This window comes from Mustela nivalis, assembly GCF_964662115.1.
Source record: "Mustela nivalis genome assembly, chromosome: 16".
In the NCBI taxonomy this organism is placed as follows: Eukaryota; Metazoa; Chordata; class Mammalia; order Carnivora; family Mustelidae; genus Mustela; species Mustela nivalis.
Window position 1 is genome coordinate 36,673,533 of NC_139035.1, and position 22,532 is coordinate 36,696,064.

Sequence of the window (22,532 nt, forward strand, 5' to 3'; positions counted from 1 at the left end):
CCTCCAACACAACAGATGCACACCACCTTATGGTCTCTGCACCTGCTGTTCTTTCTTTCTGGGCTGTTCTTCCACTACCAGTAAGGCTAACTCCTTCCTTCATCCTAGTCTTTGCTCAAATGCCATTTTATTAGTGAGGGCTTCTCTCCCAACTTCTCTAGCTCCTCCTGCTTTATTTCTCTTCAAAACATGTATCATCTTTTTAATTTTATTCTTAATTATTATGATAGGTATTTAGTATTTGCTGAATGGATGAATGAATTAAAAAAACAGGGACATTAATTGGCACTATGAAGTAGATAAGTTAATAATCTCTGTGCATGATTACCAAAGATGTGTGGAACAGAACCATATATATTTAACACTATGAAAATTAGTAAATATAAATTGGAGACATTTTGACATAAAAATGAATAAAAATACTTCAACTTCATTAGATACCAATTTGTCTTCTGATTAGCTTGCTGGGTTGTATGGATCAATAGAGTATACTTCCCGTGTTTCTAAATGAAGATCTCCTTCTTTAGGGATTCGATTTGTATAATAATTGCTGGATGGAAAAAGAAAAAAAGTAAACTCTTTACTTATTGGCCATGATCACTACAAATAGGTCACAGTTGTTTGTTTCCCATAATTCCTATCACATGATAACTAAATACTTCTCATGAATAATTCATTTTGTTATCATGTAAGATAATTACTATAACCCCTATTATTTGGAAAGTCCCATAAAAATAATTTACTAGGATGCCAAGTGTCCAAGTCAGAAGCTGATACTAGGTAGCTTTACCTCAGATCCAAGACCTTCAGGGATTTAGAACCATGAGCCTCAGCTTGAAAAATAAATCAAAAAGAAGCTTTTGTTTTAGGATATGACTACAAACTTACCTTTTGGGGGACATAGTCTTCCAATCTGATTTAAAGGGAAGTTTTTATATTTGATGTTAAATTCAGAATCCTTACTTAGACTGATAGCACTAAAAGCTTGAAATAGTTTTTAAGAGGACAATTTTACTTTTACTCCTTGAAAGCCCACAAGCTTTACTGTGCTTCTAAAACCACTTAGCCAAAATGAGCAAGAGAAAATAAAATGCAATTACACTATCATGTAGAACTCTGAAATAAGGTATTACAAAATTACTGAAGAAGAAAGATTTCTGCTAAGGGTACTTAGAGTATGTTGCTCATATATATTTAAAAGGTCAGCTTATAGGTAGGTTATAAGCAGTGTGCATTAAGAGTGGTGTCTCCCAAATGTTTGGGTGGCTTTTAAACATATCTTGTTACTTAGACAAATTTTTCAGTGACTCTCATCTCATTTATAGAGAGTATTTAAGGCGGCTCAAGTATCTATATCAACTATCAGAAAACAAATTGAAATCAGTTACAAACTGGAAATAAAATGAGTAAGTAAAGCTTAGGAATGTACCTTAACATACATGTTTAGTTTGTATCAATGGAGGCAATTAAATATAGTACTTGATATAATCCTATTTGTAAACTTAATAATCTGCCAAGAACATCAAATTATTTGAGCTCATAGGCATTCCTAAAGTTTGCCCGTTTCCTACATGTGTATGCCTTTGACAACAAACTTAGTAGCATAAAGGAAAGAGATAGAGACCACATTTTCTATTTATTTAAATTTTTAGTAACTTAGCTAAAATTATCTTCTGACTTCCTGTGAGGAAACCCATGTAAATGGCATCCCTTTTTTCTTAAGACCCTCTTCTTCCTTGAATTCTATGAAAATCCTCCTTCTGAATTCTCCTCCTACCTCTGACTATTCCTTCCCTCTCCTCTCTTTTAAGCATTACTGTCCTTCTGAGAACTGTTCTCATCCCTATTTTTACCTTTTTTGTTTCTTGGTCCCAAGGCTTCAAATGTGAGTTAAATATTGCCTACCTGAGCCCAGGCTCCCCTCCTGAGTCCTACATCGTGGGTGCCCCAAAGTAAGAGGGCAGAACTGAACTCCTCTTTCTCTACAAAACTGTCCCTCTCCTCTTTTTGGTGTACCACCGGCTCCACTCCACACAAGTCATTCCACTCTTCTTAATAGGGACGATACCTCTTGATCCCCATCACGGCTGCTTTGTTGAAAGCGCAGTCCTGCCCCTCCTCTTGAAAATACCTATCTAGACATATTATTACTTTGCTTAAGATCCTACAGGACAAACACCAACTCCTTGTCATGGCATACAAGGTTTTGATGATCTAGCTCCTACCCATCTTTCTAGATTCCCCAGTGACTGTTAAATGAAACATTAGTTCCATGGGATGTGAATGCATTATAGGAGGAAAAAGAGTTCTGTGGTTCAATTAGCTTGGGGAACTCTGGTTTAAAAATAAAACCAAACATCTTTCTTTATTGTAGGACTTTAAAAATACACTCTTGGTCACTGTGAATCTTCATGAGAAAAATACTGCATGTAGTACTTCCCAATCTTATTTGCTCACAAAACACCCTTTTTTCCTGAAGTCTTTCACAAAACGAGGGTTATATGGTACATCTTCTTGTCAACACTACAGTCTAAAGCATATCATGAGTGTAGACCCTTCTAAGACCATTGTATTACAAGAACTACATAAGCAATCTGATGTAACTGTGATGGCCCCTGTGAATTGAGGTGCCCAGGTCTGGCGGGCTTAGAACAAACCCCTCAGGTTCACAGGTGTCATCATTACATAGTTTCAGTGTAACCCCTTCCTGTATAATGTCTACACCAGGTGTTTTACAACCGTGAACAATGTGCCAGATGGCACTGATGGCACAAGCCAGGTGACCTGGCATGTTAAAGTAATTTTGCTGGCATTTATGGGTGACCTGTTTGGGGTGAGATGACTTGGTCACCTCCCACTGGAAGTTACCTGAGACTTGGTAAAACTTCACCTAATCATCTCCCTAACACTAGCTTGTATAGAGAGATTCAAGAACCTGCGCATACAGAACATTCCCAGGTTGATTCCTGATGGTCTCATTTGCTAAAATGGCATCCTTTGCACTTATCAGAATGTTCTGACACAGGATTTATGGGTCGGAAGGGTCTTTTATGCCATCCCTACACCCAAATCTCTACCACCCTCTCCTACAGTCACCATCATATACAATTACATCAAATTGCTTACATAGTTCCTATAATACCTGATGGAAAGACAAGCCTTTGGGTCTTCACTAAAACTGCTCCTTCCACTTGGAATACTTTTTTCTCCTTGTCCACAGTATCTTGAAGCTTGCTTGAGATATTTCCTTCACTACAGAATTTTTTTTCTGATCAAAATTCCCCATTACTTGAGCACTTGCTTTGTGTACCCACCAAATACCACATGACCTACTATGGCAATATTACTTTGTATATTAAAATGTTTAAAAAATTAATGTTTGGGGCACCTGGGTGGCTCAGTCTTTAAGTGTCTGCCTTTGGCTTGGGTCATGATCCCGAGGTCCTGGGATCGAGCCCCATGTCAGGGTTCCTGCTCAGTGAGGAGCCTGTGTCTCTCTCTTCCTCTGCCCCTCCCCTCCTTGTGGGGTGTATGTGTGTGTGTGTGTGTGTGTGTGTAAAATAAGTAAATAAAATAAAATAAATAAATAATTTTAAAAATGAATGTTAAAAATAGAAATATATATCTTATTTCTGCATAATAAAACACAATATAACAAAGCATAGAAACCTAGTAATACACTTAAGTAGTCATGAAAACAACAACCAAGTGAGAGAAAAGATTATTTCAAAAATAGAAAGGCCTCAGATGTTTCTGAATGGAACACATTATAGAAAAGATGTCAATCTTACACAGACTAATCTATAGACTTAAATGCAATTACAACATATGTTTTTTGGAAATACCAAATGATTTTAAAAGATCACCTGGTTAGAGCAAACAGAAGAGAATAGAAAGGAAAATCCTAAACAATTACAGCAAAGGAATTCTTGACCTACTATATAGTATGACTGTAGAAAGCTATATTAATTGAACATAAAGTAATTTGTGATGAAAGGAGAAATCAGTACAGCAGGAAGAGAAGTCCAGAAACACAACATATCAAAATATATTGATTATTTGACATATGGTCAAATTAGGACAAACTTCTTAGAAAGTCATTTGGCAATATTGATTAGGCATCTTAAGTGCTCATACTCTTACCCTTAGTAATTCTAGAAATGGTACAGAAATAAGTAGATATAGAAAAAAAGTTTATTCAATGGTGTTTCTTGTACCTTTATTATCAAAATAAATGTGGAAGCAACCCATAATTTTCATGATACAAAAATACATAGAACAATATACTATTATATAACTAAAAAGAAAACATAAAGATATAAAAGATGAAGCCACATTTTAAAAAATTAAAGCAGGGGACTGTCATTTCAAAATTCCAGTCAAAAAGAGAAAAAAGATAAAGAATATTTAAGATCAGATAAGAATATGCCAAGACACTTGCAGTTGTTACCACTGGGATTTTTAAGTTTTCAATTTTTTAGATTTTTAAAATATATGTCATCCAAATAAACATCATTCAAATAAAATAAGTGCTTAATATTTTTAAAGTTCTCACAGAGGGGGCTTCCTTCTATATGGCACAATATTTCTTACTCTACACTATAACGTTCATGTTATATGACTTGTACTTCTGAGTTTAGTTTCAGGCAAGTAACCAAACCTTTTGTGCCCTTTGGTCAAGCATGCATTGAACTTACCGTTCTCTGTGTTTTAATATTGTGCATAAGGTGACACCAATCAAGAATACAAGAAGTACTGAACCTGCAGAAAGACCTAGAAATCAAAACAGCAAGAATCAAATGCCAGAAAATTGGGCCCTATATTCCTTTGAAGTGATTGTGGGGCTATTCCCAATGGTGGGGAAATTGTTATGGGACTTTATCCTTATCCTTTGTTAGCCATATAAATGTTACATTCCTAAATAATCATACTTGGGCTTAAGTTTTTTCTGATTCAGTCCAGTTCACATTTAATCTAAAGCACCAAGCATTTGATCACAGGGGCTGCAGTCAAATTTCTCTTGAGCTTTTCTTTCCCTTTCAGTTTTATTAATAATATTCTCATTACTGGGGTGATAGTAGGAGCTCAGGACACAAGGATCCCACGACTTGGCATAACAACATTTAACTCTCAGTTGGAAAATATATTTTGTTGCAGAATAAGATAGCTTATTTGATAGTACCAAATCATGCAAAAGACCAAAAGTTAACATAAACTCAATTGAAAAGCTAGAAGTAAAAAAGAAAAAAGAAAAAATGGAAGTAGCTGGCTTTTTAAATAATTTATTCAACTCTATCCAAAAGTGTCTGTCTGTAATATGAAGAGAGCCTTAGATATAAATATTAAAAGAGCCTTCATATTAAAAGAGCCTTAAGATAACAAAATGATAATTTCTTAGGAGTTAAAGTGAAAAGGAAAAATAAGAGATAGGATATAAGGCCTCAAATTTGATATATATATTTTTTATAAAACATCATTAGAAAATTAATTCAAATATTTAAGAAAACTTACCACTAAGAAGAGGAGCAAGTGAGGCTAAGGAGAACACAAAATCACAAAAATATTAGTCTAGTTGCATATTTCAGTGCAGCCCAAAGTCCCACGGTAATATCCCTAAAGACAACACTCAGCTTCTTTCTCTCAGAATCTCCTTAAAAAGATGTATTGAGGCCCTGGATTGCATGCACTCTTCCTTCATTTTATTATGTAACAATTCACTGGACATTTAAAAAAATAACACTGTTAAGTTGGGGTAGTTCAGGAATGAAAAAAGCCAATACACTCAACTTTACAATCAGAGATTTCTCAGGTTAGAATGCAAGTAGTAACTGTTACAGCAGGTTGTTCACCATATTTTTTGGAGGTCCCTGTCAAATTGGTAAGTACTTATAAATAATCAAGTTTCAGCAATGGAAATCTCAGCAATGACCCCCTTCCAAATGTAAGATTAATAGCGCGGCACCTTGTGAGTTAGTACTCCTCTCTATTTTCTTTTTTATTTCCCCAATCCTCAGAAAGTTTTGCTTTTTCTAGAATAAACCACTAACTTCAAATGAGTCCATTACTGTAGCACTCGTCACAGACCCACATCAGTTTAAAACCTAACACTGACAGATACTCCTAGCTCTCCTCTCTCCAGGGAGACAAGTATGAGCAGGGAAGACTTTCGCAGTTACCTGGTGATCTGCAGACAGCCAGGGGTGGGTTCCATCCCTGATCGTCCTGACACTGGCTCTGGGGACTGCCTTCCAGGGTATACCCCTCTTCACACTCCAGAGTGACGACTGCACCATACTGATACATCTTCCCAGGCTCCAGACCCTTCTGGATTCCATTCATATACTCTGGGGAGCTACAGTTTACCTCTGAAATGAAAGGAAGCAAATTGAAGCCGGGCCATATTTTAGCCTTTTCTCAAGGAAGTAGATACTTCCCTGAATGGAAAGGCTTAGGAAACCAATTTGGTTCATTCTCAGTAAGGAAAGCCTCGCTGTGATAACACAAAAGGACATTCTAGGCAGATTCCTTCTGTGACAACCGTCCATCTCAATTAGCTCTAGGTAATTTAAGCCAGACTTTCCTTCTCTGTGCTTTAGTTTCTAAACTAACAGTGTCGGATAATTTTAATAGCCTCTTAGAGAGTGGGTTATATTAAGAATTCTGAATGACTGTCTCATCTGCTCTACTATAACTATCCATAGATGAACGTACTTCCTCATTTATTTCTTTCGTCTCGAAGCACAGGAGGCAATAGTGGGAGGTTTTTAGATTTGAATCATGACTCTAGGACGTCCCCCACTGTGTGACTTTGGGTAGGTTACGGATCTCTCTGTGCTACAGAGACCTCATCTGTCATATAGGAATAATAATGGCACCAACTTCATCTGGTTCTCAAGAAGATTAATGAGACAATGCATGTAAAATATGTACCGTTTTTGGCTTTTGGTAAAAAGTGCTTGATGAATATTGGATATTAACTCGCTACCCCTATTTCATAGGCACTATGTTAAAGAAAATGAAATTCTGAAGCCTTTATTAAAAAAATACCCATAATTCCACCACTACTTAGAGAAAATACACTGACAAGATCATTGTGCTTTTGATCAGTATTTTGTCAAATGCACACTTAATGTAACTACAGCCACAGGTAAATTCAACCTGCATTTTAGTTGTTTAATTTGTATAAGTACTTCATTTTTCTATATTTAAAGGGCTACATAAGTGATCACTCCTCAGATAAGCTACACCCTAAGTCATTTTTTCTTATTTTGTGGTAGACTAATTAATGTATTCATCTAATTGAATCAATCCAATTAAATGCATTTAATTAAAGGATTCAAATAGTACATTTATTTGGCTCTTTTAAGTTGAAAGTACCTAACTCACTATCTATTTGGGAGAAACTCGATTTAAAAACAGGAGAATAATAGACACCACACCTTTACAATAAGGGGCAGATTGGCTCCAGGTTCCCTCATGTGTGCAAAGAAGGAGTGCCTCTCCCACAAGCAGGTAGCCTTGGTCACAGCTGTACAGGACTGACATTCCAGGAGAAAATCGAGCTATATCTCCACCAGTATGATTTCCATTGGGTATCTTAAGTGGAGGCTGACATCCTAAGAAAGCTTAGACATCAATAAAAAAGGATCTTTAATTTAGCACAGAGGAACATATAACCAACACTGTCTGTGGGTGATAGCAATACTGAAAGAAGGTAGGAAACAAGCTAACTAATTGGTATCCAGAAATACTCATTCCACACAAATTTGCATTGCCTCCATATTTCGTATGGGAGCTGAAGAACAATGTCAAAAGTAACATAATGAAACGTCAATGGTCGTGGCCCACGATTGTAATCTATCAGCTAATAGTATTTTTTTCTTTTAAGATAGCAAAGAGTCTGTAGTTTAAGGGTCTCACACTCCAATGCCTTCAGGAACCAGAAAGTGAAGCCACCAAATATGACAAACCAGAGACCATCCGTCCTAAAAATGGCTGCCATTGCCTGGTTCAAGATATAGGTGTCTTGCAGGAAAACAAAGGGGGTCCCTCGCTGTATTACATATTCACTGTTTATCTTGAGCTATGCAGATTCACTTCAGATGGGTTTCACTTAGGGTGAGGTGGGTTTGACTTAGGATGAGACTACTGTGCCAGCCAAAGAAAGCCTTTCTGGTAAGCTGAATTCAGTTCTTGGGGCACCAGTTGGCAGCCTCTGTTCTAGATAGTTACCGACAAGAATAAAACTGCCAAATGATAAGTAAAATGACAAGAAAGACAAATCGATGGGTTTGAAGGCCAACATTCCCCTCTGAAAACCCAAAGCTCTCTTTTTGACTGGTTTCACAGCCTTAAATATCCAATTATCAAGCAATATTATTGCCAAACACTTGCCCTCCCAAAAGTATGTGTTTTTTTTTTAACTTCTAAATTAGTAAAAAGAATAAATATTAGAGACTCCATAAATTTGGAAGTTAACCATTATCTTCTCAAGTACTTTTGCTCAACACTCCTAGAAAGGGAAAGGAAAATAAAATCAGATGAGTGGACAAGGAAGGTATCTTGTAAAACAATGTGATTGCCTTTTACATGTTTTCTGTAGTCTGAATGGTCAATGCAGATTCAAAGCCCTTTTTCTTCATTCTGGGCAACACCCCATATTATATTCCTTAGAGTATCTTACCTTTTTTTTTTTTTTTTTTTTAAGATTTATTTATTTATTTGACAGAGAGAGGGAGGGAGCACAAGCAGGGGGAGTGGCAGGCAGAGGGAGAAGGAGAAGCAGGCTCCCCGCAGAACAGGAGAAACCCAATGTGGGACTTGAACCCAGGACCCTGGGATCATGACCTGAGCCGAAGGCAGTTGCTTAACCAACTGAGCCACCCAGATGCCCTATCTTACCCTTTTTGATACAAGTCGGTACACCTGGCACCCATTTGTTATTGGTATGACATTTAATCGCGTGACTGCCGTTCATGATGAAGCCAGGATTGCAGGCGACATATATTGTATCATTGTGGGAATATGAAGAACGAGTTTTGTTGAGCTGGTACCCATGTTTGACTTCTGGGCTAGGGCAGTGAATTACAGGAGGAGATTTTAAGCACTTTGGGAGAGGTTCAGTCCAAGATCCATGTCCATCAGAATCACTTAGGCATCGTATATTTTTCTCTCCCAAAAGAGAGAATCCTTGGTCACATTCATAAGAGACTTCATTTCCATATAGAAAGGGTTCTGCCATCACGCCCCTGGGCCTTCCATTGTCAATCGTGGGTGGAGGCTGACAGTGAATTACTGCAGAAGAGATTTAGGAAATTCTGCTTCAGCTAGCTCACCAAGGTGGACAGTCTTCAGTCAGGCAAAAAAGAAACTAGGCAACTGCACGTATGACACGTAACCATACAATAATTTAGATTTTTTGAACCCAGATGATGCTTCATTTAAAACAGTGTTATTAAATTCTCTATGTGAGTAATACATATTCATTTCAAACAAATTCAGAAAACAAAGTATTAAGAAAGGAATAAATGTAGCTATGTTCCCATAAACTAGAAATATAGGCCATATATATAATTTTTTTTTCTTAAATCTTGAGCAGATGTATGGCAAATACTCAGTTCCTACTTGGCAACTTTTTCCCCCCAATGCCAGTGCTGACCAAACACAGAAAAATTTTTCTTATCTTTTGTACAATGAAATAGAACACATACATTATTGAACACATACATTATTGAACACATACATTATAAGGCTAGTTCTTCAGTGATCTTCCCTCTCTAACTAACTCCCTACTGTCCCACCAATAATTTTTTTCTCACTTACCTTTACAAAGTGGAATCTTTTGGAACCAAATCCTATTCTCAGCATCTTGACACTTCTGATAAGTATGTCCAGTCAACTGGTACCTAGAAAGAGATTATAATGCATTTCTTCTTCCCAGCATCACATCTCTATAACCTAGCTTCCTCAAACCACAGATACAGGGCTCTTCTAAATAAGAGCTTTGACAGACAAGAGCTAAAACTCTTGATCCTTCAAGCAAGAAGACTACTTTAGGCACAGAGTTTTCCTCAGCAAAGCCATTTCCACATCAAGAAAGGACAGAAGAGAAAGATGTTAGTTAGACCTTTGGAACCCCACATTCTCTGTGAGTGTGATAATGAGGGATGTCTAGAGGGAGTCACCAAGACAAGTTGAGGACAGAATTAATGCACGAAATGAGGTGGAGATCCCTTTTCAGAATGGACCATCTCATACTCACCCATCTTGACAGGATGTATTAACTGGTATCACATGTGAATGAATGGGAGGCTCTTGAAAATCTTCTCTCACAGGTTGACATGGTGCTTCTAGAAGAGCAAAGTTTGAATGATTTATGCATGCCTGATATCACATAGAAAAACAACTCTGCAACTGAAAGTACCTTCACACCGAGGGGGAGAAGGACTCCAATTTCCTGAAGGCATACAGTGAATGGATTTGTTTCCCACAAGCAAGTAGCCAGGGTCACAGGTGTAGTCTACAGCCATCCCAGAGACAAAGAGGACCCTATTTCCACCTGTATGCCGACCATGATGGAGCCCAACAGGTGGCTGGCAGCCTGAAGAGAAAACTCCCCACGTAAATACCAACAACAGCAACAAAAGGAATTTATACTCAAGAACATTAAGTATACAACATCTGACAGCAGACAATCTGCATCTTTTAAACCGAAGACTATGAAGCTTTAATTACCAAATGTTTTCTGCTCTTTTGCAGGAACCAGGCACCTTTAAAAAGGTCCTCTCGAAAACCAAGAAACAGACTCTTAACTATAGAGAACAAACTGATGGTGGCCAGAGGAGAGGTGGGTGGGAGAATGGGTGAAATACATGTTGGGGATTAAGAAGGGCACTTGTGATGAGTACTGGGTGTCGTATGGAAATTTTGAGTCACTGATATTACACTATATGTTAACTAACTGGAATTTAAATAAAAACTGGAAATATAATAATAATTTTAAAAAAGGTCCTCTCATTATCTACCCTGAATAGATCCCTGATCAAGGGGGCATTTACATGAAGAACATATAAAAACCACATAGGACATTGATCACAGAATGGAAGAAATGGTATAGTAATCTGTGTACCTTTGCCTTTTTCTATGACTCTAGTTTTGGGATGGAGCTAATAAATAAGAATAAAGGAGTAAATACCTCATTTTCCCCTTTGGGTCTTTACCTTTTTCACAAACTGGTATTTTAGGATCCCAGGTGCCATCAGCTTTGCAACGAATCTGACTGCTGCCCTTCAGAGTAAATCCATGATGACACTTGAATGTCACACTGTCATTATAGAAGTATGGGGCTTCCTTCTCAGATGTCTTATATCCATTTTCCACCTGGGCAGGTACACACTGAACAGCAGGGAGGGAAAGTTTGCAGACAGGAGCAGAGCCACTCCAGATACCCCTCTCTTGGTCATTGCTTGTACAATGGATGGTACTCTCCCCAATGAGGTTGAATTCCACTCCACTCTCTGGCCCACGGTTGCATGTGTAGGTGACCGTGGTTCCGTACGGAACATATTCTGAGGAACTCCCTGTGTGTGTCCCATCAGAGATGGCAGGAGGCGGTGGGCAGGTGATTTCTGGAGAGATGAAAATTTACTGTAGAATTCTGCTCCAGTATTACACACCAATGAGAAGAGACAGAGACATCAAAGAAGAGAAATGGAGACACCAAAGAAGAGAAATAGAGACACCAAAGAAGAAAAATGAAGCTGGTTACGAACCTGTAGTTATCAGGTTTCCTGGAGGATATGGATGAGTTCTGATGATAGGAGTTACATCAAAGCTCATTATGTATATAAAACTTGATTTAAACAGATATCATAGCAAAGATTTTTATAATGGAAATCTTGTTACAAGTGAACACTTGCCCAGCGATGGGTATGAAGGGGGGCATGGACTGCATGGAACACTGCATGTTATACGCAAACAATGAATCATGGAACACTACATCAAAAACTAATGACGTACTGTATGGTGACTAATGTAACACAATAAAAAATAAATAAATAAAAAATAAAGTGAAAAACCAAGTAGATAATAATTTCAAAAAAATAAAAGTTAACATGTTCATCAGTATCATGTTGTGAGGCAGTGAAGTCCAGTAGTAAATTGGTAATTAAAATCGTTGTTTTTAAAAGAACCAATAAGTGAATAAAAGGCATGGGGGGTGGTAGAATTAAGCTTTTCTGAGTACCGTCTTTGTGCTGAAGTGATATGATAGGTTAGCCAAGAATCGCTGTCAATTGAGCATCTACGTTTGACAGGTAATTTTCTCATCTATGAAGGGGAGATAATACCATTTAATAACATTGAAGTCTTGAGTCTCAGATTAACTTTCCAGATAAGAGGCTGGAATTTCCAAGAAGTTACATAAATTGCCCCAGCTCAAATTAAGCAAATCTGAGTTCAGATCCAACACTAATCCTCTTTCTCTCCACTAAACTACAGCATTCCCCCAATTAAGGATGGTGGCTCATATACTCATTATCCTCCTTATTCTTAAACTCCCAAATCACAAGAGAGAATTTGAAATACATTTAAATTGATTGGCATGAAGTAGAAAGTGGTGACAGCAGAAAAACAACAAAACCGTGCGACTAGAACTGTTGACAAAGTTAATCAAACAGAATCTAATCTTCGTATTCCCATAACACAGCCTCAAACAGAAATCTCCCAGGAAACGTGTACATCTCACACTGTGTCAGGTTCTCTGTTACTTTTGCTACTCACCTTCACATAGACGATTCTCCATAAACCAAGGAATCGCACCTTGGCACTTCTGATAAACACTCCCACCTAACCGGTACCTAGAGACAAAGAGTCATGTCATTTTGCCATTTGGAGACTACTTAAAGCAGACTCACCACTTTGAGGACAAGAAAAAATAGGGACAAATATGTAGCCAGCATTAGCACCACCCATCGATCGTGTTTCCATACACACAACCATAGCGCAATCAACCCTTCTGCGAATAAGTGACAAGGAAGGCTCTTTGAGATAAATGCAGACAACAGAGCTTGTAGTGCACACTAATAAGCCAGACCTGGTTCAGGCTGAGACAGCACTCACTTACCCTTCATCACAAGAAGGGTTGACATCTGGTCTAATAAATTGATCCTGCGGTTTGTTAAAGACTGGCTCTTCTACAGGTTCACACTCTGCCACTAAGAAAAGAGACCTGGATGAGAAATCAGCTCAAGGTAAACTCAAAACCATAAAGTGTCTAAATTCAAAGCCTGGCACCTTTGCATTGGGGGGCAGTGGGTGTCCACACCCCCTCAGAGGTGCAGCGGATGGATTCTTTCCCCACGAGCACATAGCCAGGATCACAGCTGTACTTTATAGATGTTCCTGGGTCAAAGCGGACCATGTGTCCATCTTCCTTCTGCCCATTGAGGATTTTAGGAGGGGCTTGGCACTCTGAAGGAAAAGAAAATTTTTCTTATATAAACAACAGAAAGAAACAAGCAATTATCATTAATGTGTAGCTCAGTTTTGGATAATTTTAGATCAGCGGTTCATCTCTTTTTCATTTCTGCACTTAGGGTGCTGAAGACTTTGTTCAGTTCTAATTCTTCTCCTGTCTCCTCCTGCTCCTCCTCCTCTTCTTCCTTCTTCCTCTTCTTCTTCTTCTCTTCTTCTTTTCTTCTCCTTCCTTCCTTCCTTCCTTCCTTCTTTCTTCTTCTTCTTCTTCCTTCCTCCTCCTCCTCCTCTTCCTCCTTCTTCTTCTTTTCATCTTCTTCTTCTTTCTTCCTCTTCCTCCTCTTCCTCTTCTTCTTCTTCTTCTATTTTTTTTTTAAAGGAATCATCTCCTGTGTGTTTAATGGGATACATCCCTGGGGTGGGGACTTTGCTTTCTTCCCTTAAAAAAAATTACTATTGAGGGGCGCCTGGGTGGCTCAGTGGGTTAAGCTGCTGCCTTCGGCTCAGGTCATGATCTCAGGGTCCTGGGATGGAGCCCTGCATTGGGCTCTCTCTCAGCAGGGAGCCTGCTTCCTCCTCTCTCTCTGCCTGCCTCTCTGCCTACTTGTGATCTCTCTCTGTCAAATAAATAAATAAATAAATAAAATCTTTTAAAAAAATGACGATTGAAACAAACAGTATTTTTTCCCCTAAAGAAAGAGGCAACTCTGTGATCCCTAAAGCTTTTCCTCCAAGGATACTCCCACACCACAAAATGAAGTAATAGTGATGGGGTGATGTTAAGAAAAGCTATATAACTTATATTCACTATACGTAGTAGAATTGAGGGGACTAGAAACTGGGTAAGTCCTGCTTAAATCCACAACCCTATCCTCTAACACTTAAAAAAAAATCAGTAGCACCTTCTCTGAGTATTGGAATACTCACCCTTTTCACAGACTGGTGCCAATGGCTCCCATGTGCCTCGGGCAGTACATCGGATTGCCTTGCTGCCTTTCAGGGTGAAGCCATATGAGCAAGAAAATACCACAGTGTCATTGTAGGAATATTGTTCTTTCTGCCCAGATGATATTTGGCCTCTTAGGATCTGGGGAGGTGGACACTGAACAGCAGAACTAGAAAGTTCACAGCTTGGGGCAGGGTCACTCCAGATCCCAGTCTTCTGACTGTTGATGATACAATGGATAGTCTTCTTCCCAATAAGGTTGTAGCTCACTCCTTTCTCTGGGTCTGGGTCACAGGTATAAGTGACTGTGCTTCCATATGGAATATTCCCTGAAAAGCTTCCTGTAGGTCTTCCATTGAGAATAGAAGGAGGTGGCGGGCACAGAATTTCTAGAGAAATTAGAGAGAAATGACAAGACTGCAGTTATACTGCAAATGAAGAATGCCTCGAATGTTGCTGTACCACGGTGCCCTCCTAGGCTCAGGGACAGTGATACTTGAATCTGAAATATACAGATCAAGACAGCTATAGCAATATCATGTTAAAATTATGATTTAGAACTTTTTTCTTGAGTATATCTACCGGGGTGATCCTCTGATTTCTTCTACTGAATATACAATCCCCTTTTTGTGCCCCGCCTGGCTGGCAAGTCTACAGAGCTTTCAGAGAAAGAAGAGCCTAGGAACCTTTTTTCCCTTGAGTAACCAGGGAATAAGGAGGTGGCCGAAGGTTGCTTTAGTGAAAGACCATACTCTTCCAGATGTCTATGTGAGATCTCTGCTCTATCAAATTCTGTATAGTAATGACTGAACAAAAAGCTTTTAGTTAAGCCAAGAGTGAAGTGTTCTGTTCAAGGACCAGGGTAGTCATTGCAAACCACAGTTTTCTAACCTACCTTTGCATTCTGGCATCCTGGTCCAAGAAGCCTGCTGTCCAACAATTACACATTGACTGGAAGGTTGGCCTTGTAACCGATACCTGGAGACAGACGGGACTATTAAGCAGTAGCTGTTGCAGAGCAACAACCTACACTTAAAATCCAAGGCAAATTCACATAACTGATGTGTATCAACCCCCTTCATAAGCATTCTCTCTACCAGCCTCACCGTAGGCTATCCCTGGATTCTCACAGAGGAGCCCTCGGCAGTTGTCACAGCTCACACCATGCACACATAAACCAGATGAACTAAATCTCCAAGGCCCTCCTAAAACTCACCCTTCATTACAGTCAAAGTTCACAGTTGCACCGACCCGAAGACTTGGAGGGCTCTTTATCCGTCCATTGAGAAATGGTCCTGGGGGTTCACACTCTGCCTCTAAGGAAATAAGTCAAAGATGAGCAAAGTGTGGCAAATAACAGAATAGCCCAAATTCTGTTTTTAAAATTTATTTATTTATTTATTTATTTATTTATTTGAGAGAGAGCATGCACATGACTTGGGGGGGAAGAGTCAAGAGGGAGAGAGAATCTTGAGAAGGCTCCACAATCAGCATGGAAACAAACTTGGGGCTCAATCTCACAACACTGAGATCATGACTGGAGCTGAAATCAAGAGTCTGGGGCTTACCTGGCTGAGTCTGGAGCTTACCTCTTCAGGTGCCCCAGAAAAGTCCAAATTCTTTTTTTTTTTTAAGATTTTATTTATTTATTTGACACACAGATAAAGAGTGAGATCACAAGTAGGCAGAGAGGCAGGCACAGAGCAGAGAGCCAAGCAGAGAGCCTGATGTGGGGCTCGATCCTAAGACCCTGAGATCATGACCTGAGCTGAAGGCAGAGGCTTAACCCACTAGCCACCCAAGTGCCCCAAGAGTCCAAATTCTTAAAATCGGTTATAAGTGTAGGTACCTTTACATGTGGGAATAACAGCATTCCACTTTCCTGAAGACAAACATCTAATGGTCTTTTCTCCAACAAGCAAGTAACCAGGTTCACAGCTATAAGTCACAGATAATCCTGGGGCAAAGGGGCCAAACCCCTCCCCTGTGTGAGATCCATTGGAGATGGCAGGAAGCGGTGGACACTCCTGAGGGAAATCTTCATGCACACACATTAGGAAAAAGGCCATCAGATGATACATCCTTCGCAATCTAGTTTTTGACTTACACAGATCCAAATATATGGCATATGATCTATGATAACCAGTCATCATTAATTTTCAACTCAGCTTTTTAAAGATCAGACAGGTGTGGCTTAAGTGTATATGTTTTATACAACAAATTGTACATTTTCATTTTTAGCTACATGAATTACATTTGCCTTTTTAAAAATTTTCAATTACCAAAAAAAAGCTCATCTTCACCCATACTCTCCTCCTACTCATAGTCTATTCTCTGCACCAAAAGTAGAATATTACTATTTGGGGGGTCATTCTGCCGAGACATTAGTAATATACCTTTTGAGGATCCTATATGTGATACATATATACACATATAGCACGTGTATGTACATGTACTTAATACATATTACTCTATGCCTTTTCTTTGCTTAATAATCGGTTTATATTTTTCCATGTCAGTACATATAGATCTATCTAAATCTTTATAAATCTTGTTTTCCATGGTCACCCCATTTTGTGACTCTCTTAAGACCTTCCCTACCGCTAATATTATATACATGTTTATAGATAGATCCATATTTTTTCTAATGATTTGACAGCCTTTTCAAGTCAATTGATTTAGAACTGATCAATACTGTTTTTTATTAAGAAAACAGCTAATTTTGGGGTGCCTGGGTGGCTCAGTGGATTAAGCCGCTGCCTTCGGCTCGGGTCATGATCTCAGGGTCCTGGGATCAAGTCCCGCATCGGGCTCTCTGCTCAGCGGGGAGCTTGCTTCCCTCTCTCTCTCTCTCTGGCTGCCTCTCTGTCTACTTGTGATTTCTGTCAAATAAATAAATCTTTGAAAAAAAAAAAAAGAAAACAGCTAATTTCGTCAAATATATATTGCCTGGCATATATATACACATACACACACATATCTATGTGTATGTGTATATATATGCATGCCAGCCCCTCAATAATTATTCAACTGAATAATTGAAATTCAGTTTTAGGTATCAACAACAACATAAACCAAACCAAATGAAAAGAAAATGGTTTTCTTATGAAAATGAGTGGCTCCTATTTTCAATGTTAATTGACCTGAAATGCTAGGACTTCCTAGGTGACTTGGACAATAGTGGACCACCTTACAAAATATTCATAGAGGCTGCAGATAATAGGGCATTGTTTCTGCCAGGATAGCCCAACAACTATTCAAAGATGAGCTTTAAATCCATTGGGTGTATTTTGCTATTAGATCCCACATTTCTTCTCAATTTAGCAGTAACCCAGATATATAATTTAAAACCATCTGATTGCCACATCCCAAACAACTCCAACCCCCAACCTTGTGAGACTTATTCCATTCAATTATCAGATATGTTCCATCACATTTTCCCATTATTTTTTATTCTACTGATGTTTGTTCAATGAACATTCACATCCTTCTAGGACTAAGTAAAAACAAGAAACCATAATTTTCACCTTTTCCCTCCTTTCCACTCCCACCATTCACATATCTACATTGTTCTTCCTTCAAAACAAAAACTTGATCTGCAAAGAAATGCAAGGTTCCAGCCTCCCCACTTAGCTTTATGTTTTGTTTTTACTTACCACTCTCACAGGTGGGTAGTGGTGTTGGCCCCCAGGTTTTATTTGCTTGGCACCAAACAGATTTGTTTCCTTTCATGGTGAAGTTGGTATTACAGGTAAATGTCACAGAATCACCATGTCTGTATGGTGGTCTAGATTTTTTATCTCTGTATCCTCCTGGTACTATGGGCTCAGAGCAGAAAGAATTTCTATTATACAATTCACATACAGGAGCAGCTTTATCCCAGATTCCTTTCACTTGGTCTTTACTTATACAAAAAAGACTTCTTTCTCCAATGAGGCGGAAGGCACCTACACAAGAGTACCTTACCACAGTGTTAAGATATATGGGACCAGAAGAATAACTATTCCGACCATTTTTGATAGGAGGAGGAGGGCCACAAGAAATCCCTGAAAAGTAAACAAGGCAATATGTGGTCATACTAATTCTGACAATGAAAAGATTTAAATTTAGATGAAAGGTCCAAAAATAGGTCATGTCACTTTTTCAGAAACAGACTTAGAAATTTGTATGATTTATTTCTTACTCATAGTCTGTCCTTATCCCCAGCCTCTCAGGAACTTACCTCTCTCTCCCATCTGCAGCAAACAAATCAACTGGTCTATAAACACCATGCTGACCAACAGCAACAATGAAACAGAATTTATCCAATAGTTTAGAGTCTCATCAATTTTTATAGTGAAACAAAAGGCAAAGAGCACATAAGAAGAATCTTAATAATATGTTAATCACATGTGGGGAAACACCATACACTAATGAAATTTGGTTTTAATAGACTTAGTTTTAAATCCCCACTGTCATTTAATAGCTGTGTGACTAGGCAAGTCTTACCCTCTCTAAGCCTCAATTTCTTTGTCCATAGTATAATCCAAGCTAGTTCATAAGGTTACAAGGAAAATCCAGTGAGATAAAAGTACCTGAAAATTACAAGAATGATAACTGGAACATGCTAACCATCCGATGCCTGTTTCAAACATACAGCTGGGGCTACAAGTGGTGAGAATGCATTTTGTCTTACTACTGAAGATTCTGCAGCCTCTCTACCGATCTTTTGTTACCCTTTGACGTTGAACCCCTTTGAAAAAGCCCACAAGAAGTGATCAGAGGTTTTGGATAATGACATCATAGCCTTTATTTACTTGTCCTAATACACATGAAGGATATTGCTACAGCTGTGTTGATGTATGCACATCTTTCCTGAATGAGTCTCAGAATAAAGGGAAAACTTCCAACATCCAGGACATCTGGTTGATTTCCAGTGAGCTCCACGAGTTGCTCATCAGTGGAGGAACTGGCATAAGAAGACACAGCCAAACCATTTCAGCACCTCAGTGCTACTCAGTTTCAGTAGGGAGAATGTTGAGAGCATTTATCTTTATATATATAGAATACTTGATACAATATATAGTCAATTCAATGAATTGAGTTTTGGTCTGCATCCTAGATCATAGAGAAGACTGGCATACATCTATTCAAAGTACACATATATATAAGATGTTATGCATGGGAATACACCAAAAATCAGAGGACAAGATCTGTACTTTATTACTTTTGTTTTCTACTCACGTTCACAGACAGGAAATGTATTATTCCAGAATACTCTCATTCCTTCTGAGACACACTGACTAGAAGATTGGCCACTTAATCGGTACCTTAAATAATAAGGGGTAGCAAATCATCACCAGAACAAATAAATTTTCAGCTGCATGGAATTAATCACTTCTCTCAAGTATGCACTATTAATGGCCTCTATTGTTTTTTTGAATCATCTCTGGCTTAAGGAAAAAGTCAAAGATTGCGAATCAGCTCAGCTATGTCATGACTTCAGACCAAGTTAAAAGAAACAAACAAAAAAAATCCTAATGATAATATTATCTTTTTGAATTCTCCCTTTTCTCTTTGGTATCTAAATGTTAAAATACTCTTGACCATTTAAAAAGAAAAAACCTCAGTTCCTACTGACAAAAACATCAAAGACCTTGTTACCTAAGATACACCATAAAGTACCCCCTCTTACTGAACCCTCATTTTTCTTCATAATAGGAGCCTTAATTTTTGACCCCCAATTTTGCTTTTTCATATGATGAAAGGACAATTCCCAGCTCTCTCAGGCCATACACAATACATACCATTGGACAAAAATCAATAACATTTGCTTAATATTAGAATTATTAGTCATACAAGGTAAAGAAAATAAGAGGAAAAGTCATAAAGAGAAAAAAAAATTAGCTATCTTTAAAGATCATTGTTTGCAATGCTTAGCTATGAGTCGTAGGTCTCAGTTCAGGCCCTCTCCCCTCACACTCACCCCTTATCACAAACAAACGAAACCACTGCCCCAAGCTGGAGATTAGGAGGAGTCACCACATGGCCATTGAGAAGTTGGTTTGGAATGGCATCGCATGATTTTGCTAGGAAAAAAGAGACAAGGCTGGCACATGAGGAGTCAGGAAACAGTTCAGTTTCCTTAAGATGGAATAAAGTTTTAGGCACCTTCACATTCAGGGGCTGCATAGCTCCAGGCTCCCAAGGATGTACACTGGATAGGGTTAGTTCCAATGAGGGTATAGCCAGGGTCACAGCTGTAGGATACTTCCTGTCCAATTGGAAAGAATTCCTTATCCAAGATGTTATAACTACCATGGTTGATATGTGGAGGTGGTAGACACCCTGAGAAGAGAACAGGACCAGAAGGTCTTTTATTTCTGAAATAAGAACTTTCTCTTCTACAACATAAGCCAAGTTGAGGTAGGCAGAGGTGGGATGAAGGTGGTTATGCCAACACTTCTAAGTGTAGGGCAGAGACTCCTTTGGCTGGGGTGGAGGTAAAATGGGACTAAGGTGTTACTTTTTTAGATATGATGAACCATGAAACTCTCTGCTTTCCCTATCTTAATCTATGCTGGGAAACATGACACCCACTCATCAATTTCCATTCCATTTAACTAAAAAAGGTCTTGGATATTCTCTCATTCATATTGTAGCCAAGGGAACCTAAATATTGTAATACATTTTCACCATCAAAATGTACCTCTTTCTTCCTGCTGCCTCCAAACTAGATTGATAACATTTCTTGAGTCTTGTGGGAGGGCCTCCCAATGATGCCAGGTTTTTAGTAAGTCAGACATTTCTTAATAAGAGTAGGATAGAGAGGGAGAATGGGGAAATGACCCAGTCTTAATTCTAGCCTTATTCCATAAAGGCCACATTTTTCAATATGAGAATGTATAAGGTCTACAATATTTTTAATCAAATTCTGACAACAGCCAATTTCCAATAGGATTGAGAGTTTTTTTATTCTTGTTTAAATAAAACTGAATCAAATATACATTTTGGGGGAAAAAAAAACTCTCTTCATTGGTTCACTCTTTCTTTCTTTCTTTCTTTCAAACATCTTCTAATTTGCCCTACATTAATGCAAATCTGGTACTGTCCCAGAATATAGTAAATCTCCTACTTCTTCAAAATTTAGTTATTACTTTCAGAGTTTAGTTTAAAATTCTTTAATCAGCAGACCCAACTACCTATACTGTCTTTCTCCTTATCTTCTATTAAGTGCCATGCATCTATTTCTCTAAAAGTTTCCTTTTGTTTCTAGATCCTCAAATTTCAACACAACTCACCCTTAAAGCACTTTGGCAGTGGAGGATTCCATTTGCTGTTTGATTGGCACCATACTATGTGGCTGCCTTTCATGGTAAAGCCAGGCTTACACCTAAACATCACAGCATCATTTAAAGAAAATGAACGTCCAAATCCAGATTCCATAATCCCATTTTCAACTTCTGGAATTGGGCATTTGACTGGAAGAATACACTGAGGGGCAGGGTCACTCCAGATGCCAACTCGATTGTCTTTGCTGGTACAATATATTGACTTCTGACCCACAAGGTCAAACAGCTTTTTTCCATTTGGTCCAGTGTGGCACTTATAAGTCACCACCATTCCATAGAAAAAGTCCTCTCTACTGCTGCTGTAAAAGTCCCCATTGGAGATGGCTGGGGGTGGCCCACAAGGAATAGCTTTTGAGGGGTAGGTGGGAAAAAAGAGAAGGCATTTAAAGGTTATACCTTCTGGGAATTTTGTCTTCACTCTTGCAAACCACACTTCAACTCAGCCAACAATTAACCCAGATTATTGAAATTCTGTATCCTCATCTTAAAGATGATTCTGAATAGGAAGTATCAAGGTAGAAAGATTCATGGACTGGCCTGATGAAAAGTCAAGAAACTATGATCTGATCACCATTCCTCCCACCCCTCACCCCAAAGTACAGAAAAACGTTGTGGGAAACACCTAGGGTGGCCAAACATTTTGGATAGAATAAAGATGCCAGTGTGTAATCTCATAACATATTTTAGATTTAAGCACTTATTCACGATGAAATAACTTATCATCAAAGAACAGTAGTCAAAGGAAAGTGTGGTGGGATTGGGAGATGCAGTAGAAGAGAAAC

At 38.5% G+C, this 22,532-nt stretch overlaps 1 protein-coding gene across 16 annotated transcripts in view; it reads right to left on the minus strand.

Moving 5' to 3' along the window:
- CR2 (complement C3d receptor 2) overlaps positions 1–22,532 on the minus strand; it is a 35,372-nt gene that overhangs the window by 3,063 nt on the left and 9,777 nt on the right. For 3 of the 16 annotated variants that reach the window (XM_082701834.1, XM_082701845.1, XM_082701843.1), the window contains 22 exons: positions 21,700–22,098; positions 20,570–20,746; positions 20,385–20,487; positions 19,643–19,728; positions 18,076–18,465; positions 16,269–16,457; positions 15,636–15,735; positions 15,315–15,397; positions 14,401–14,808; positions 13,294–13,470; positions 13,124–13,214; positions 12,781–12,857; positions 11,220–11,627; positions 10,424–10,600; positions 10,262–10,349; positions 9,823–9,905; positions 8,902–9,294; positions 7,440–7,625; positions 6,177–6,365; positions 5,512–5,535; positions 4,698–4,773; positions 442–550 (listed from right to left, as the gene is read on the minus strand). In XM_082701834.1, coding sequence (XP_082557960.1) covers positions 457–550; positions 4,698–4,773; positions 5,512–5,535; positions 6,177–6,365; positions 7,440–7,625; positions 8,902–9,294; positions 9,823–9,905; positions 10,262–10,349; positions 10,424–10,600; positions 11,220–11,627; positions 12,781–12,857; positions 13,124–13,214; positions 13,294–13,470; positions 14,401–14,808; positions 15,315–15,397; positions 15,636–15,735; positions 16,269–16,457; positions 18,076–18,465; positions 19,643–19,728; positions 20,385–20,487; positions 20,570–20,746; positions 21,700–22,098 — 3,998 coding nt within the window. In that variant the 3' untranslated portion in view covers positions 442–456. The remainder of the gene's footprint in view (positions 1–441; positions 551–4,697; positions 4,774–5,511; positions 5,536–6,176; positions 6,366–7,439; positions 7,626–8,901; positions 9,295–9,822; positions 9,906–10,261; positions 10,350–10,423; positions 10,601–11,219; positions 11,628–12,780; positions 12,858–13,123; positions 13,215–13,293; positions 13,471–14,400; positions 14,809–15,314; positions 15,398–15,635; positions 15,736–16,268; positions 16,458–18,075; positions 18,466–19,642; positions 19,729–20,384; positions 20,488–20,569; positions 20,747–21,699; positions 22,099–22,532) is intronic. The other 13 variants (XM_082701842.1, XM_082701844.1, XM_082701847.1 and 10 more) reach the window with 7 other exon arrangements.